The following is a 15,943-nucleotide window of genomic DNA, read 5'->3' as shown; positions in this document are numbered from 1 at the left end:
AGGTCATTCACGCTTTTATTTCCTCCAGACTTGACTATTGCAATGCACTTTATTCAGGGATCAGTAAGAAAAATATTCATAGATTGCAACTTATACAAAATTCAGCTGCTAGGCTCCTGACCCGCACAACGAGAGGTGACCACATTACACCAGTCCTTGCGGCCCTTCATTGGTTACCTGTGAGTTTTAGAATTGATTTTAAGATTTTACTGCTTGCTTTTAAGGCCCTAAATGGTCAGGCTCCTGTGTATATATGTAATCTTCTAACTCCTTATAGGCCAGGCCGCTGCCTGAGATCATCCAGCAGGGCCTTGTTGACTGTACCAAAGTCTTGTCTTGTCACAAAGGGCGACCGGGCTTTTGCCGTTCGGGCCCCTCGGCTGTGGAACTCATTGCCTGGGAACCTCAGGCAGGCAAACTCAGTGTCCTCTTTTAAATCTCTTCTAAAAACTCACCTCTATTGCACAGCTTTTTCTTAGAGTATGAACTGTTGTACTATTTATGCAATTTAATGTCTGATTTGTACATTTGTAAAATTGAACTGTTCTTATTGTAAAGCACTTTGTAAATTGTTTTCGAAAGGCGCTATATAAATAAAGTTATTATAACCATGCTCCTCACTGTATACATCATGGTCATGAACAAATAGCTGAAACCATATCCCACATCTTAAATGGGTGCCATGTATACAGGGGACTCTACATAAGTAGGCATGACAGAATAGTGGATTTGATATCAAAATATATAACTTCTATTTTCAGGTCCTCCATCATGCTGTATAAGCATTCTACTGTGAAGCCGAGCATGTTTAACCTGTGTAACGATGACATAACCATAAACAAACCCCATTTGCCCATATATAGGCAAGTCACTATGACTCAGACATAACCATAAACAAACTGAATATACCCATATATAGGCATGTCACCATGACTCAGACACAACCATAAACAAACCCCATTTGCCCATATATAGCCATGTCACTGTGACTCAGACATAACAATAAACAAACCCCATTTGCCCATATATAGGCATGTCACCATGACTCAGACATAACCATAAACAAACTGAATATGCCCACATATAGGCATGTCACCATGACTCAGACATAACCATAAACAAACCCCATTTGCCCATATATAGTCATGTCACCATGACTCAGACACAACCATAAACAAACTGAATATGCCCATTAGGGGTGTGCCGATATATCGTCCCGCGATATATCGCGATACGTTTTCGTGACAATATGTATCGTTTTGGGAGAAAAAAAATATCTTTTTTTTTTTTTTTTTTACAATAATAATAATCAGGCATGCAAACAGCCCCGAGGTGAAAAGGGTGACAACATGTTGTTTTTTTTCGGGTCAGGTGTCACACTATTGCCCTATTTGGATTCAAAACGGCTATTGTAGCTGAAAAGCTACAAGTTTGCATGTCTGAATAATGCAAAAACAGAATTATTTGTTTGCATTTGCTTTTTTATATATATTATTTGCTTTATATATATTTTCATAATAAAAAAGTGCGTATCGTATCGTATCGAAATCGTATCGAAGTTGTGAGCCCAATATCGTATCGTATTGGTGTGTCTTCCGGCAGCCGAGATGAACAGTCGCATAGAAAAACGCTCTCTCGCGAGCTCCCACGAGCTCTCCAGGAAAATCAAAACAAAAAGGCTAGCCTTTCTGAGGAGAACCCAACTGCGTCCCCCCGTCATTTTCCTTATTCTCATCCTGTGGATTATGGATTCCTACCTCAACTCCGCATGGACTGTACACCAGAAGGATAAGGAATTGTACGAGAAAGAAATGGTGGAATCACACAGTGACTTCTACTTAGTCACTGGATCCGAGAAGAAACATCCTGGCTACGGCACTGCAGCGATCCACTCGATCCTCACAGCCAACCCGAAGCGAAGAAACAAACCCCTGAATGGTAGATTTAATCGCAAGACTTGTTTCTGCATAATACTACTACTTTCCGGAGACGTTGCCACAAGCCCTGGCCCAGTAACCACAAGACAATCCGCTCGGATTACGGCTGAAGCTAACAGGCTAGCAGCTGAGGCTAACGTTGCCATCAGCAACGGTGAACAACAAAGCCAAACTGCAACAAAGAACTTCCAGATCACTGGAGCTAACGTTGCTACCAGCGCTAGCTACGTCGACAACACCGATGGCTCCCCACCAACTCAACTAGGCGAATCAACCCCGATGATCACCCGAAACACCCACGTTGATTCCACCGCAGCCGTCGACGAGGACACTTGCACCGACGTAACACGGCGATCAACCGGGAGACGCAGCGTAGCTGAGGACGCGGAACCAAGGAGTCACCTAGCTGTTTCTACCGGAGCAGAGGCCCTGAAGCACCGTTTTCAACCTACAGTTCCTTCCACGGCCAGCGTCCGAGCAGAGACCGTGCAGGGTCCCCCCCAACAAGGGTCTCGAATCCCACGTAGCTAAACTTGAAAAAGAAAGAAACAAGCTAAGAAACAAGGTTAATGGCATGCTCCTATTAGCAGAAAAAAGCTTCCTCGATGACAAAATTGAGGAAAATAAAAGCAAACCACGAGAGCTTTGGAAGCTATTCAACAACCTACTAGGCTGCAGCAAGAAATTGAAAACCAGGTTTACAAACATAAGCCTCAAGGTGAATGACACTCTCTTCACATCCAAACATGAAGTGAGTAAGATCCTCAACATATTCTTCACGACCATAACCTCAGATTTGGTTGAAAAACTACCCCCTCACTCTGGGTGCTATGGTGAGGAGTATGTTGACTCATTTTACGAAAAACAGGGTGTACGCAAAGATGATTTTAAACTCCCCTGTGAAAACAGAGGAGGTGTTTAAAAAATGTAATGCTCTTCATCAACACAAAGCCACAGGCCTCGACAATATCCCCGCCAAATTTCTAAAAGACTCAGCCGCCTCCATTGCTCCAATCATTACCCACATAATAAACCTCTCCATCATACAGGGACGGGTCCCTAACGATTTAAAAAAAGCGAGGGTGACCCCTCTGTACAAAAAAGGAAACAAATTAGACCCTGGCAACTACCGCCCTATTTCTATTCTTAGCTCCATCTCGAAAGTCATGGAAAAAATTGTCTATGAACAAAAAAAAATCTAATCTACAAATTCCAATCTGGCTTCAGAACGAACCACTCCACTGACACATGCCTTCTCTATTTGAACGACTCTATCAAACAAGATGTCGACAAGGGCAAATATTGCAGCATGGTCATGCTGGACCTCCAGAAGGCCTTTGACACTGTTAATCACCCAATTATGATCAATAAGCTCAAAGCAATAGGTTTTGATGATACGTCAGTGAACTAGATAAGATCCTACCTGGAGGGGAGGGAGCAAGTGGTGGAAGTAAACGGCACCCAGTCCCCCCCCTCCCTGTGACTTGTGGTGTCCCACAAGGAAGCATACTAGGACCTTTACTGTTCCTGATATATGTGAATGACATGTCATCAGCCTGCGACTGCAAACTGTTCCTGTTCGCAGATGACTCGGCCCTGCTAGTCTCGGACAGGGACAGGCTGCAGGTTGAGAAAACTCTCAGCTCCGAACTCAACAAGATCTGCATCTGGCTCTCTGACAACAAACTTTCATTACACCTGGGTAAAACTGAATCCATCCTCTTTGGGTCCAGTCCTAACCTTAGCAAGGTAGAGAGTTTCACGATCAAAGTGGGTGATGATGTCATCAAAAGAAAGGATGAAATTACCTACCTGGGCTCCATCTTGGAGGCAAACCTCTCTGGTAACAAAAACGCCGAAAAAGTGATCAAAAATGTCAACCAAACAACACGCTTTTTGTGGAGGATTGATCGTCTAGTCAGTAAGAATACTCTGAAAATTCTTGCAGGGGCCCTCATTCAAGGTCATTATGATTATGCATGCACCTCATGGTATCACAACACCTCCAAGGCCTTAAAAACAAGGCTCCAAACATCCCAAAACAAACTTGTAAGGCTACTTCTTGGCCTCAATCACATAACCCATCTAACCCCTGCTCATTTTGCTAGGATTGGATGGCTTAGGGTTGAGGACAGAGTACAGCAACTTGCTATGGGCCTGGTCTTCAAGATACACCACAACATTGGAATCCCCCTGTATTTGTCAAAATACTTCCAAAATGTTAATGCAGTCCATGATCATAACACCAGAGGCAGCTCCACAAATCATGTTCAACCCAGATTTGGCTCAACTAAGGGAATGAACTCGTTCTCATGCTATTCATCGAAAATGTGGAATGCCCTACCAAAAGGAGTAAAGGAGTGTAAAACCCTACTCACTTTCAAAACTGCCCTAAAGATACACCTTCAGGAGGCTGCAATTCGAAAATGGCCCCTGTCTAAGTCTTAACCTACCCCCCCCTCCTTCATTTTCCACTTTTGTATATATGTATATATTTTTTTCTCTCTTCATACCAGTAACCTGAAAGCTGATTGTATGACATTCTGTATAGTAGTGTGTATACCTATCTGCCTTATATTTCATCATGATTTGTGTGCATGGGGGTCTCATCTTAAACAAGCTTAGTGCTTAATGAGAGTTCCAGTTTAGTAGACCTTGTATTGTGAATTTGTACTTCCATGTACTGTTATGTACTGTCATGTACTATTCTCATGTCTTACTAAATAAACTACATCAATCAATCAATCAATATCGTTTGGTGAAATTAGTGTATCGGCACACCCCTAATGCCCATATATAGTCATGTCACCATGACTCAGACATAAACAAACCCCATTTGCCCATATATAGGCATATATGGAAGATCCGGTTGTCCAGAGCCTCAGATCCGACCGCTATGCCCATAGAAATAGGTGTGAGGGCTATTTATTAAGGGGCCAAGGCCGTAGGGCCTTTGGACCCTTATTGCATCTCTACACTTTATTATTAATCTTCCGCCGTTTTACGCATTATCGGCGTAGTATCTCTACCGTGCACTTTTTTTTACGAAACTCGGCTATATGGTAGAGGGCTATGTCAAGTGTCACAGCCACAACCATTGGCCAAAGGCTGTAGCAATCAATTGAATGCAAAACTTTTAACATGTATAACGCATGCCCTGTTTGACCTGCAGCCTTGAAACTTCGATACTATGTGTCTCCTCATGCCGAACAACTTTCGCGGTCTGACTTTAGATCTCCTACCATTTTGAATTATATGAAAAACTGTTGAAACCTTAATTCTCCTGGGATTTTTGAGCAATGTAAACAAAACGTTTTACACATGAACACAAAATAACGGGAGTGGATTTTTTCTAAGTGAAAAATTAAGCTTTTATGAGCCAATGAATATTGCAGTTTTATGAAAATCATTATTCTGCCCCTAACACATAAGTGCAGAGTGATATTTTTATGAAACTTTGCAGTATGGTAGAGGGTCATTCCAAATATCACTGAAATAGATCTTACTCCAGTTGGCCAAAGGGGGGCGCTATAGCAGTAGTTTGATGCAAACATTAAACAGGCATAAGATATGCCTCGTTTGGGGGCAGCCATGAAACTTGCTTACACATGTGCCTTGACTCATGAGGAACACATCTGTCTCTTTGATCAGTAAGCTCCGCCCTTAGATTCTCCGCCATTTTGAGCAGTTTGAAAAACCTGTGTTTCTGCCGGGATTTTTTGAGTAATTTGCGTGAAACGTTCTACACTCAATCTATGGACCATTATCTTAAAATCCTAGTTGAAGAGAAGTTTGTGAAAATGAAAATGAAGCCTCCATGAGCCAATGGATATTGTAGAGGCCTGGCTTCATTAAGAAAAATCATCTGTGTGGGCTCCTTTCTCACAAGGTCTCCAGTCTGTGGATCGAATAGCTCAATCAGTAAAGTGTTTGCCTCTCAGTCAGATGGCCACCGGTTTGAGTCTCACCCACATGCTTCATTTGAATTGCATCGCACCAAACATGACCCTGTTAATTAATGCATATGCAATATTTAAAGATAACATGAAATGCTTTTTTGAGAGTAGTTATTTTCAATGTATACCCTATTTCCTTGTGAAAATAGCTGATCTACAAGCTCACAACCTTTTGGATAGCAACGCTTTGTGAGCTTGTAGATCGTCTACTTTCAGTAGTTTCAGTTCCGAGGACACATACAATTTCCCTATTGGTAAATCGTTTGTGAACCACTGATCTCAGTGTTAGTGAAACAGGTGCTTGGTTCATGACAGAAGGTAACACTGCCCTGCGAAGCCAAAGTGCAGTAACTACGTTTTTGGACACACCGACTTATTTGTGTATCCAAAAGGTCAAATTAGCCTTCGTGATTTTGGGGGATAAACAATTACCTCAAGAACAGATGTACAATTAGTGTAATATCACTTATATGCCGATATCTCATTTGGCTGACCAGTTGAATCACTTTTAAACCCATTTTTCAGTGATTTTTTGTTTCATAGTTACTGCACTTTGGCTTGGCAGGGCAGAATAGTTTATCATCTTCAACAGACACCATAAGGCTGGACAAAGCTATAGCGGTGCCGGGAGAGGGATAAATGGTGCATTTATATAGCGCTTCTATCCGAAGCGCTTTACATTGATTGTGCCATTAACCCATTCACACACACATTCATACACCGATGGCGGAGGAAACCATGCAAGGCACCATCCTGCTCATCGGGAGCAATTAGGGGTTCAGCGTCTTGCTCAAGGACACTTCGACACTAACTCTAGGGGAGCGCCCCAGCCCGGGATCGAACTGGGAACCTTGCGGTTTTCCAGACCTTGCGGTTTTCCAGTTCACTCTACCTGGCCACTCTACCCCTGAGCCACTGCCGCCCCATAGTCTGGTTACCTAACGTGCAATCACGCTTCAGCATTTCCTAATTCCCCCATAAGATGGGAAAGCTACACTCTCATTGACTGCTGTTTTCAAATCACACCTCCTCATTTCCATTTGATGGAAATGCTCGATTCTAATTAGCTGGGGAAAAGATGGAGGTGGAGATAAAGAATTTGGAGACACCTGATGTGTATTTCTGCAACCAACCAGCAAGCGTTCCTTCCAGCTTCTCTCATCTTTCTTTTTTTTCAAGCACAGGTGTGTTGATTAGGCTACAGCTGAACTTATGGTGAATTCTGCTTGCAAGTTGCTATGACATCAGAGGGGCTCCAATTGAGCTGAAACCTTGCCCTTTTCCAGTAAAGCAGAGTTTAATAGCAATTATTTCATTCATGTCTTTGTATGTTTGAAAAGAAGATGTGTATATTTTGCAATAAATCTGCACTTTATTTCTACAGCTGTACTTTTGACTTGTTTCTACCAAAGATATCTGTAAAAATAGCAGTCAAGCAAATATATTTGCTTGACTGTGTGTGTGTGTGTGTGTGTGTGTGTGTGTGTGTGTGTGCGCGCGCGCTCGCGCTACACACTGCATATAACTCAGTCCTTAATTATAATATACAGTATATATGAATATACTAATATATACACACGCATATATATATATATATATATATATATATATATATATATATATATATATATATATATATATATATATATATATATATATGCATACACTATATTATAATTATGGACTGAGTTATATATACACACACACACACACACACACACACACACACACACACACACACACACACACACACACACACACACAGTAGCACAGTAGCACAGCAGCACAAGACTGTATAATCTATGTCACACACTTCATATAATGATCAGTCCATAATAATTCAGCTCTGTTCATCATACAATTAAAATATCACTACAGTAAAGTATTTAACAATACAACATATAACTACTTGGCTGTATGGCAATCTCAATAAGACACTGACCTCTTTGTGTCACTAATTAAATGATATTTGAAAGATTCATCACTTGGTAAGACTTTGGGTGGGTTAGAGAGATGTTCCGGTCGGGAATCGAACTGGTGACCTTTCGATCCACAGCTCCCCTTTCCTCCTCCCCCACAGCTTCTCCTCCCCCCTCCTTCCCCTTTAATACTCTTTCTTCGAATCATTTAAGTCATCATCTATTATTATTATTATCATAAACAGCATCCTGACCTCCAATATTGACCTCTGAAAACAAAATAGCAGTGCTACAGTACGTAGCTTATTTCATATGTTGGGCTTAAAGTTGACTTATTACAGTGGTAGAAGTTACAGTGTTACAGTGTTACAGTGTTACAGTGGTAGAAGGGCAACACTGATATCTGCTGTCGGAATATGAAGCCGACTAACCACATACTGTCACCATGGTGACAACATGTATAAGCCTAATTAGAATATACAATCCATCTGTGTTGTCTAGAAAGATGAAATAAAATAAATTGCAAACTTTTGTCATGATAACAGAATTTGTGACACGAGTTTGGAATATGCATTATAAGCAACACAATACAGAGATACATGACAATATCCACAATCCCTCAGCACTCCGCTCAGCTGTTCAGAATAGTCATTTGTTAATTGCATGGGCTGCTTTGTCTCAAGTTCAATCTATTCTGTTTACGTCTTATTGTGCTATCATTGCATATTGCTTTTTGCCTTTCATTCCTTGGCCCCGTTTATCGCTGCTTGCAGCTATATTTATTATTATTATTATTATTTTACAGGAATCTATTATTATTATTATTAATAATAATAAAAGTGGGCGTGTTCTTCTCAGGCGTCTCTCAGTATGGACGAGGCAGCCCAAAGCTCCTCCCACTCACTTGGCTCCTCCTCTTCCCCCTCCTCCTATTCGTGGGCCACCATGCGACGCCCCGCCCCCTCCCACCGCCAACACCGACGCACTGGATCTGTGGGGACCGAGCAAGAGGTACACGCACGCACGCACGCACGCGCGCGCGTGCGTGCAGGCAGGCAGGCAGGCACACACACACACACACACACACACACACACACACACACACACACACACACACACACAGTAGTAGTACATTTACTCAAGTACTGTACTTAAGTACAATTTTGAGTTACTTATACTTTACTGGAGTATTTCCAATTTCTATACTTTTACTCCACAACAATTATTTGAAATGTTTAGTTACTAGTTACTTTGCAGATATAAATCATTATAAAACATACATTAACCACTTTAGCCCTATTTTATACCTATAAGCTATTTGAAAATAGCAGATCTACAAGCTCACAACGTGTTGCGATGCACACGTTCTGAGCTTGTAGATCTGCTATTTTCAAACATTTTAGTACTTTTACTTTTGGTACTTTAAGTACATTTTTATACCAATACTTTAGTACTTTTACTCAAGTAAATGTTGAATTCCGGACTTTTACTTGTAACAGACTCAGAGTACATCTATTGCATTGATACTTTTACTCAAGTAAAACATTTGAGTACTTTTTCCACCACTGCTGACATGTACACAACATTTTTGAAAACGGTTATTTGAATAATCAAAAATAAATACATTCATTAATTTATTGAAATTAACACCCAGAAAATAGCCAAAACTGAGCACATCTCGATCTATAAGGCCAAATATAATTTGAAAAAAATATATTAAGAGTATATGAAAGCCAATTAAAATGTTTATACTAATGGAATCTTACACACCTGCTCCCAATAAATTACGTCATCACCACAGTGCAAAAGTAGGTCAAATCAATCAATCTCTCTCTCTGGGAGCGACAACGAGAAACAGTGAATGTAGGTTTTCATAGACATGGTCGCTTGTTTCTCTCACATAATCTGGCAACACCGACAGCCCTCTGTTGTCACGTCTTCTCTGCTACATAGCTACTCCCAGTCGGCCAAAGAACTGAACATGTTCGGTCGGCTCTGGGTCGGCCGAAAAGGTCCCGACGGACCACCCGACGGACCCCTAACCGACTGGACGACTATATACGACGCTTCCCGACGCCAAGTCGGCCCAAAGTTGGTCTGGTCTGGAGCCAGCTTTAACCAGTGGTGGAAAAAGTACTCAAATGTTTTACTTCAGTAAAAGTATCAATTCTGCAATGTATACATAGGCTACTCTGTTACAAGTAAAAGTCCGGAATTAAAAATGTGCTTGAGTAAAAGTACAAAAGTATTGGTATCAAAACGTACTTAAACTAACCAAAAGTCAAAGTACTCATTATGCAGAATTTCCCATTTTCAAATGTATAAAATGTATACAAATCCTTTGAAAATAGCAGATCTACAAGCTCACAATGCATTGCGACGTATCTGCTATTTTCAAAAGGCTGAAATGTATATAGTGGTTAATGTATGTTTTATAATAATAATCAAAATCTGCAAAGTAACTAGTACCTGAAGTTTTCAAATAATTGTAATGGAGTAAAAGTACAATATTTGGTTCTGAAATGTAGAATGTAAAAGTATTAAAGGAGCATTTCACCCCTGGAAGAACTTACAGTCACTCAATGTTAATAATATTTGTAGTAGATAACAATAGCAAAATTTGAAATTTGCACCCTATGGCCAGAAAAATATAGAAGTATGTGTGTTTGACTGGGGTTTGACTGGACTGCTGCATTACTACAATGACCATAAGGATAATAAGGATAATTCCATTTAACAGGACGTTCATGAAAGTCCTTGCGGGCTTGTTTCCAATGAGGGCCTGTGAGCAATTAGGGTTAAGAGTCTTGCTCAGGGACAAATTTCATTTCATCGACACATATGCTGGCGTGGCCTGGAACCGTACCTGGGGCAATGCTTTGGGGCACTGCCCTTCCTTGTGGGAGGGGAGGCTGCGTGGGGGTGTGGTCTACATTGTAACTTTCCCCTCCCAGTTCTCACTACAACAACATCAACACATGTTGATTTTGTCATCAACACATACAGCACGTTGACCACTGACCAGTGTTGCCATGTCTGCTTATTATAAGCGACTCTGGAACTTTGTAAATATTGGTAGTTGCGGGTTACGTTTTTTAGGCTTGTTTTTAAATGCATAAATAAAATAATTGTGTACTTGTCCACAGACCCTCATCTGAAATTATAATTTCTGCCAGGGACCCCTGTACCAGATTTGTGTTGTTAAAATGTTAAAAAATATTCCATAATTTATTTTCCTCAAGATTTCTTAGAAAATAGCAGATCTACAACCTCACAATGCGTCACATCGCTACGCGTTGTGAGCTTGTAGATCAGCCATTTTCAAATAGCCCATGTCTAGGTTTAAAGTGCTCTTGGCCTAGGTATTTTCTTTTGGGCTTGTTTTCATAGACCTGGTTGCTTATTTCTCTCACAAGATCTGGATCACAAAACACGACATGAAGCCATGTTCTTTCTTGGACCACGTGAAATCTGCCTCTTGTTGAACCAGTACACAGTTGGACCAGTACCCATTGCAAGTTTGCTATATATACAGAAGGATAAACAGTCCCCAATCCCCATCATCACCGTCTCACCAGTGGCACTGATGCGCCAGCAAGGTGAAACTATTCAATCTTTGCTGCTGTTGTATTGTGTTCTGTATTGATTGCATCTTTTAGCAAACTAAATCTATCATGTGTAAATTAGCAGAGTAGCACTAAACGTGTGTGTGTGTGTGTGTGTGTGTGTGTGTGTGTGTGTGTGTGTGTGTGTGTGTGTGTGTGTGTGTGTGTGTGTGTGTGTGTGTGTGTGTGTGTGTGTGTGTGTGTGTGTGTGTGTGTGTGTGTGTTCAACATTCCTTCCCAGTTCCCACCATGAAGACAGTCCGGTGCTGGTGACGTCCATCTATACTTGGGACTCGGGACATCCATGGCGATGAGGCATAGTCAACAATATAATAATAAAACAAAACGTTTCATACTCATGTCATGTGTGATTCCTTATTTCTGAGAACATAATGTGTCACTGTCATTTCCAGTTATATTCTTTGGACTAAACTTATAGAAAACATGATGGGCATTACTTTAGAATAGATGACATGCTAATGTTCAAATACCTTGTCATACACAGCCTAATTGTTGTTTATTTGTTCAACTGAGACCGTTTCATGCTTTTAATTGGTGTATATGGATAGTATTAGGTTTACTGTAGCCTATTGTATCTATAAGACCAGTAAAGTGTAATCCAATGTGTTGGGGTCCTCCAGCAAAGTAATGATTACATGTAGAAGTAAATACTAATAGAATGTACAAGAGTTTCACTATTATATCTGCAATTCTTACAGTCATGTAATTATGTACCATTCTGCCAGATGAAAGACCATCTCCTATATCATGAAACGGTTCAAAAGAACCCTTATAGAATTGTGGGTCATACATTTTGTCATTATGAATGCAATGTAAAATGTATGATCATTGAATAGAGCAAGCAAGCAGGGTATAAATGTAACCGTTTTATTTAGAAAAAGAATATATATGGCTGTATCTCATAAGGTGAGTCCGAGGTCTTTCTTCATCTGCAGTTCCTCCATTTTTGCAGGCTGACGACACAACATTCTGTCCTGTTGAAAATAACACATTAGATGATTAGACTTGTAGATTAGATATCATCCGACGTGAAGCCTAATTTATACTAATATTGCATGCGAGCCGAAAATAGCAGACCTACAAGCTTACAAAGTGTCGAGTCTGACGCGTTGTGAGCTTGTAGATCTACTATTTTCGGGACCGGGCGAGTCTATGGACGAAATAGCACTGAAACATGACTGTCATGGCGGCGCTTCAACCTGGTGTTTGCACTTCCTACATGTACAGACCGTACATCTACATAAACGTTCAGATTTCAAACATAAAGTGCTTATCCCATGACCACGGATGTTACAATTTGAATCGGGTGGGTCTAAGTACCAGTATCTTCCGTATTGTTTAATTAAAAAAACATTTTAATCAGATCGGTGGCCATTTATTATGCGACCCTATCGGTTGGTAGGTGTATTGCACTCTGATACATCATACATCTATGATAAAATGGCCACGATCGGATAAAATGCTTTTTTATTTAACAATACGGAAGATACGGGTACTTACACCCACCCGATTCAAATTGTAACATCCGTGGCCATGGCATAAGCACTTTATATTTGAAATCTGACTAGAGACAAAGCATAAATTAGGCTTGTCACACAAGTGGTTTAGCTTTGCATTTGGCTAGCTATTGGAACGACAATGTAAACAAGATCTGAGCTGCGTGCATGCGTCTATCAGAAGTGAACTAAACATCGTATACTACCCTAACTTTATTAATCTCTAACATTAAAGCAATCAAGTACAATTACACGTTGGATTATTATGTCAAGTTGGCATAACGTTTACAGCAATCATTACTTACTCTCTAAAGTAATTAATCCAAGCTTTGTCCAGCATGATTTCAGCACAAAGCCTGTTGAATTCCTCTGCGGTGGAGCTGCTCTTCTGTGTTTTATGGTTTTATGTTCCTCCACGAAGTGTTTACCGACGCCATTGTAGAACTGAGGAAGGGAAAAAATAAGGCCACTCTTTGGGAGACACCGCTTGGGGCTGTCTCCAGCCTCTCACTGAGACAACATGTAGTGCGGAAAGGAATGAGACCAGATTATCGTGACGTAAATTACGTCACAATAAAGTCGAACATTACTAAATATCTAAAAACACAGATTATACACAAAAAAGACCCAGGATCTTGTTTTTTGTGTCCTAAACTTCATTAAAATAAGATCTGGTTGCAAAATCGGCGAAATTGCCCTTTAAAAATTGGAAATACTCAAGTAAAATAAAAATACCTAAAAATTGTGGTAGTGTAAAATTGTAAAGTGCAGTACTTGAGTAAGTACTTAGTTACTTTACACCACTGCTGTTAACAATCATGTTAATAAATATTCAATCAATCAAAAAACAAACTCTTAAGATAACAATAATAATAATAATAATAATAATAATAATAATAATAATAATAATATGATAATAATAATATGATAATAATAATAATAATGTTTGTGTCTCTACATCAGCTGCGTTCCATCGTCCAATCATCATCACGCTCCTCCATGACCTCTGCGTCGGGGGTCAGTGTTAACTCCGCCTCCTCCATGGACTCATTGGACAGTGTGCTGTCTGCCACGCCCCCTCCTGACGCAGCCAATCAGGGACAGGCTAGCACAGAGGTACACGGAAATACTGTGTGTGTGTGTGTGTGTGTGTGACTGTGTGTGTTTTCAGTCTAGTGTTTCTTCTCCAGACTCTCAAATCTAAAATGATGCTCAACAGAGTAATATTACTTCTGTTTATTTTCACGACAAATCCAAGATGGCGGACGGACAGTTTACAGATTAATCCATGAATTAATCAATGGATAAGGTTTTAATCATAGATTTCTTAAGAAAAGCTTAAAGTTCTCTATCATTCTGTCTGTCTGTCTGTCTGTCTGTCTGTCTGTCTGTCTGTCTGTCTGTCTGTCTGTCTGTCTGTCTGTCTGTCTGTCTGTCAGCAGCATGTCTATCTGGACAGGGAAACGTCTCTGATTCTCAGAAACATGGCGGGAAAACCATCTCACCTCCTGACCCAGGTGATGCTCTTCTCTTCTAACTCCACCCCCTTCTGCATGATGTCATGATTATAACTCCAACCCCTTCTGATAGATGACATGATTATAACTCCACCCCCTTCTGCATGATGTTATGATTATAACTCCACCCCCTTCTGATAGATGACATGATTATAACTCCACCCCCTTCTGCATGATGTCATGATTATAACTCCACCCCCTTCTGCATGATGTCATGATTTTAACTCCAACCCCTTCTGCATGATGTCATGATTCTAACTCCACCCCTTATGCATGATGTCATGATTCTAACTCCACCCCCTTATGTATGATGGCCTGATTATAACTCCACCCCATTCTGCATGATATCATGATTCTAACTCCACCCCCTTAAGCATGATATCATGATTCTAACTCCACCCCCTTCTGCATGATGGCATGATTCTAACTCTACCTCCTTATGCATGATGTCATGATTATAACTCCACCTCCTTATGCATGATGTCATGATTTTAACTCCACCCCTTTCTGCATGACGTCCTGATTCTAACTCCACCCCCTTCTGCATGATGTCATGATTCTAACTCTACCTCCTTATGCATAATGTCATGATTCTAACCCCACCCCCTTATGCATGATGTCATGATTCTAACTCCCACCCCATTCTGCATGATGTCATGATTCTAACTCCACCTTCTTTGTGCATGATGTCATGATTCTAACTCCACCCCCTTCTGCATGATGTCATGATTATAACTCCACCCCCTTCTGCATGATGTCATGATTATAACTCCACCCTCTTTGTGCATGATGTCATGATTATAACTCTACCCCCTTTGTACATGATGTCCTGATTATAACCACCCCCTTCTGCATGATGTCATGATTATAACTCCACCCCCTTCTGCATGATGTCACAGCAAGTCTGGGTTGAATAAAAGCGGTTGGTTGATTGATTGATACTTAATTTTTTTGTGATTTTTGGGCGGTGAAACCGCCCCTATATGTGAGGTTTGGACATCGACATTCGCTGCACTGTGATTGGCCACCATTTTACCCCCCCCACCCATTGCACCCCCCCAACCCTGCGCTGTGATTGGCCACCAGTGTACCCCCCTAACCCTGCACCGTGATTGGCCAATCACAGTCTATTCAGGACTGTGATTGGCTAGTGAAACATGACACATGTGCATAGCCCTATAAATAGGACTATGCACTTAAAAAAAACACATTTATGTTTTTTTTTTAAGTTAGGGGGTTAATGGGGTTAATGGTTGGTCCACAATATTACTTTTCTTTAAAGGAGACATCCAGACATTTTAAGTGTTATCTTTGATGTGTCGCTAATCACTCACCAACATTGAAAGGGTCGTTGAGTTATTCCAGAGAGTCCCGTGTCATGCAGTCTCGCGACCCCCTCCGTGGCATAATGGGAGCCCGTGTAAGAGTGAAATTCGTCTATTATAACCGATGCAAAGTCTGTTTTTTTTCTCCTAGTACTCATTGTGGAGTC

The 15,943-nt window shown here is 40.8% G+C and overlaps 1 protein-coding gene across 1 annotated transcript in view; it reads left to right on the top strand.

Moving 5' to 3' along the window:
- The window catches only part of raph1a (Ras association (RalGDS/AF-6) and pleckstrin homology domains 1a), a 140,854-nt gene that overhangs the window by 44,159 nt on the left and 80,752 nt on the right, over window positions 1-15,943 (top strand). The window contains 3 exon segments of the mRNA XM_080412968.1: window positions 8,671-8,823; window positions 13,898-14,050; window positions 14,374-14,451. Of these exon segments, the coding sequence (XP_080269094.1) occupies window positions 8,671-8,823; window positions 13,898-14,050; window positions 14,374-14,451 (384 nt within the window).

This window comes from Gymnoscopelus braueri, assembly GCF_963280865.1.
Source record: "Gymnoscopelus braueri genome assembly, chromosome: 18".
Classification (NCBI taxonomy): domain Eukaryota; kingdom Metazoa; phylum Chordata; class Actinopteri; order Myctophiformes; family Myctophidae; genus Gymnoscopelus; species Gymnoscopelus braueri.
Note: the sequence above shows the minus strand (reverse complement) of the source record. Positions and strands in the feature narration are given on the sequence as shown.